The sequence below is a fragment of the Panthera uncia genome, chromosome D1 (genome assembly GCF_023721935.1).
Source record: "Panthera uncia isolate 11264 chromosome D1, Puncia_PCG_1.0, whole genome shotgun sequence".
Classification (NCBI taxonomy): domain Eukaryota; kingdom Metazoa; phylum Chordata; class Mammalia; order Carnivora; family Felidae; genus Panthera; species Panthera uncia.
In genome coordinates this window covers 51,529,589-51,532,367 of record NC_064808.1, presented here as the reverse complement: position 1 = coordinate 51,532,367, position 2,779 = coordinate 51,529,589, and the positions used below count along the sequence as shown (strand labels likewise).

The 2,779-nt window shown below is 39.6% G+C and overlaps 1 protein-coding gene across 1 annotated transcript; it reads left to right on the top strand.

The window, feature by feature from the left end:
• The first annotated feature begins 242 nt into the window (after positions 1-242).
• Positions 243-1,224, top strand: LOC125936891 (olfactory receptor 52D1-like). Its single transcript, XM_049651252.1, has one exon. It carries the CDS (start codon positions 267-269, stop codon positions 1,215-1,217), a length of 951 nt encoding a protein of 316 aa, XP_049507209.1. The 5' UTR covers positions 243-266; the 3' UTR covers positions 1,218-1,224.
• Positions 1,225-2,779: the final 1,555 nt, after the last annotated feature.

Sequence of the window (2,779 nt, the reverse complement as noted above, 5' to 3'; positions counted from 1 at the left end):
TTTGGTGCCTAGATATTTTCCCTCATATAGCATCCATAGATCAGCCACATTGTAATTACAACTGTGAAATAATATCTGATAATCAGATACGATGATGAAATAATTCATAAATATTTACAGACATTGGAATTATTTCATGACCTGCAATTCCCTGCATTTTGGTTTACTTAGCTCATCAAAGGTTTCCAAATTTGCAAGCTATTATTTTTTTTTGTTGTTGTAGAGGAAAATACACCAAGAGAAAGCTAAAACATCAGGCACTTGTTATGTCAGCATACAATAAGACTGATGTCCATCCATCAACCTTCATCCTCATTGGCATTCCTGGGTTGGAGGCTGCCCACATCTGGATCTCCATCCCCTTTTGTGTGGTATACCTTTTGGCCCTCCTGGGAAACTGCTCTTTTCTGTTTATCATTAAGACAGACCCCAGCCTCCATGAGCCAATGTACCTCTTCCTCTGCATGCTGGCTGTGGCTGATCTGGTTGTGTGTACTACAGCTGTACCAAAACTTCTTAGCCTTTTCTGGTTCCATGATGGAGAGATTCGCTTTGAAGCCTGCCTCACTCAAGTGTTCCTGATTCACTCTTGCTCTACCATGGAATCTGGCTTCTTCCTGGCCATGGCTTTTGACCGTTATGTAGCCATTTGTAACCCATTAAGACATTCAGGTATTCTGACACACGCTGTAATTGGGGGGATGGGTCTAGCTATAGTACTCCGGGGCACAGCACTTCTCAGTCCTCACCCCTTCCTGCTACGTTGGCTTCCCTACTGCAGAACCGATATCATTTCCCACACCTACTGTGAGTTCATGGCCCTCATCAAGATTGCCTGTGCTGAGACAAGAATCCGTAGAGCCTACAGCCTCATTGTTGCCTTCCTTACTGGTGGCCTGGACTTCATATTGATCATTTGTTCTTATGTTCTCATACTGCACACTGTCTTCCACCTCCCATCCAAGGATGCCCGATTCAAGACCTTGGGTACCTGTGGCTCCCATATCTGTGTCATCTTAGTGTCTTATACTCCAGCCTTCTTCTCTTTCCTTACCCACAGGTTTGGGCACCATGTGGCTCCCCATGTCCACATATTTGTGGCCAACATCTATCTTCTGGTCCCACCCATGGTGAACCCTATTATCTACGGGGTAAGGACCAAGAAGATACGGGACAGGTTTCTTAAATTTTTCACTTTTTCAAAGCCTGTGAAATAAGTCTTTTGTGTTGATGAGTAATATATGAACAAATGTTATATTATCTATCTTAGAATGTGTGATTTCTTTTTTTTTTAATTGTTTAATGTTTATTTATTTTTGAGAGAGAGACACAGAGTGTGAGTGGGGGAGGAGCAGAGATAGAGGGAGACACAGAATCCGAAGCAGGCTCCAGGCTCTGAGCTGTCAGCACAGAGCCCTACGTGGGGCTCAAACTCACAAACCACGAGATCATGACCCAAGCTGAAGTCTGACGCTTACCGACTGAGCCACCCAGGAGCCCCAGAATGTGTTATTTCTTCAGAAAGATCCTCTTTTAATGGTCAGAGGGCTAGGACTTTTCTGTGGGAAGTAATTCTTCCAAAGATACATTTTATGTTGTAACAATCATTACCTACAGGCAAACATATCACTGAGTATGCCTCTTTACCAAAATATTAAAGTATTATTTCCTAAAAAACATAAAACTAGAATCATCTGTGGCTAAAAATAAGAAATTTAAAATTAACATGATGCATAATCACATATCTTTGGTTTATCACCTAAGACTTACTACCAGGTTTAAAAACTCCATCCTCCCCCCCCCCCCCCCCCATTTTTTTTGCCCCAATCATTCCTTTTTGACTTATGTCCTTCTTTCTCAAGTATATACCTCACCACTTAGTGAGAGTTTCTTGGTGCTAACTTCTGTGTTCTGTGTTCATCTACAGTTTTCTTTAGTTCTTCTTGAATGATACTGTTCTCTTGAATGATACAGTTCCATTCTCCAGTTACTACGTTTCCTTAGCTTTTTGATGTCATTATCCTACAGTCTTTTAGAATCTATTATTACTTTGAGAAAACATTGTTGGCCAGATTGTCATTAATTTGTAGGTAATTATCTTTTCTGTAATTTTTTTTTCTGTCATTAAATGCTATTGCTTTGGTGTTTTGTAGTTTCACATGGATAAATCTCATGGGCAATATGCTAAGTGACAAAAGATCACATACTGCATGATTCTGTTTAAATGAAACTTTAGGGAAGAAAAATTAGTGTTGGGGTAGCATTTAGGCATTCATGTTTTAAAGTTCTGTAGGTGATTTTACATGCAGCTAAAACTGACCCACACCTGGAGCAGCTGGGTGGCTCAGTGAGTTAAGCGTCCAACTCTTGATTTTGACTCAGATCATGATCTCACAGTTCATGAGTTTGAGCCCCACATCTGGCTTTGAGCTGAAAACGCAGAGCCTGGTCGAGGTTTCTTTCTCACTCTCTCTCTCTCTGCCCCTCCCTGCTTTGCTCTCTCTCTTTCTCAAAAAATAGACACAAAAAAAAGTGATTAAAAAAATTGACCTGTGCATTGAGACACAGAGACATTAGTTGACCACAGGGAAAATATTTTAGTCAAGTACCTCACCCTTCAAGCTAAAATGTGAGGCAAATCAACATTTGTTAAGCATTTACTTAAATAAGCTGTTTATTGTAAGTTATATATATATATATATATAAGCTGTTTATTATAAGTTTTATATATATATATATATATATATTACTTAACCCTGATATTTTTTAGAATTATCAT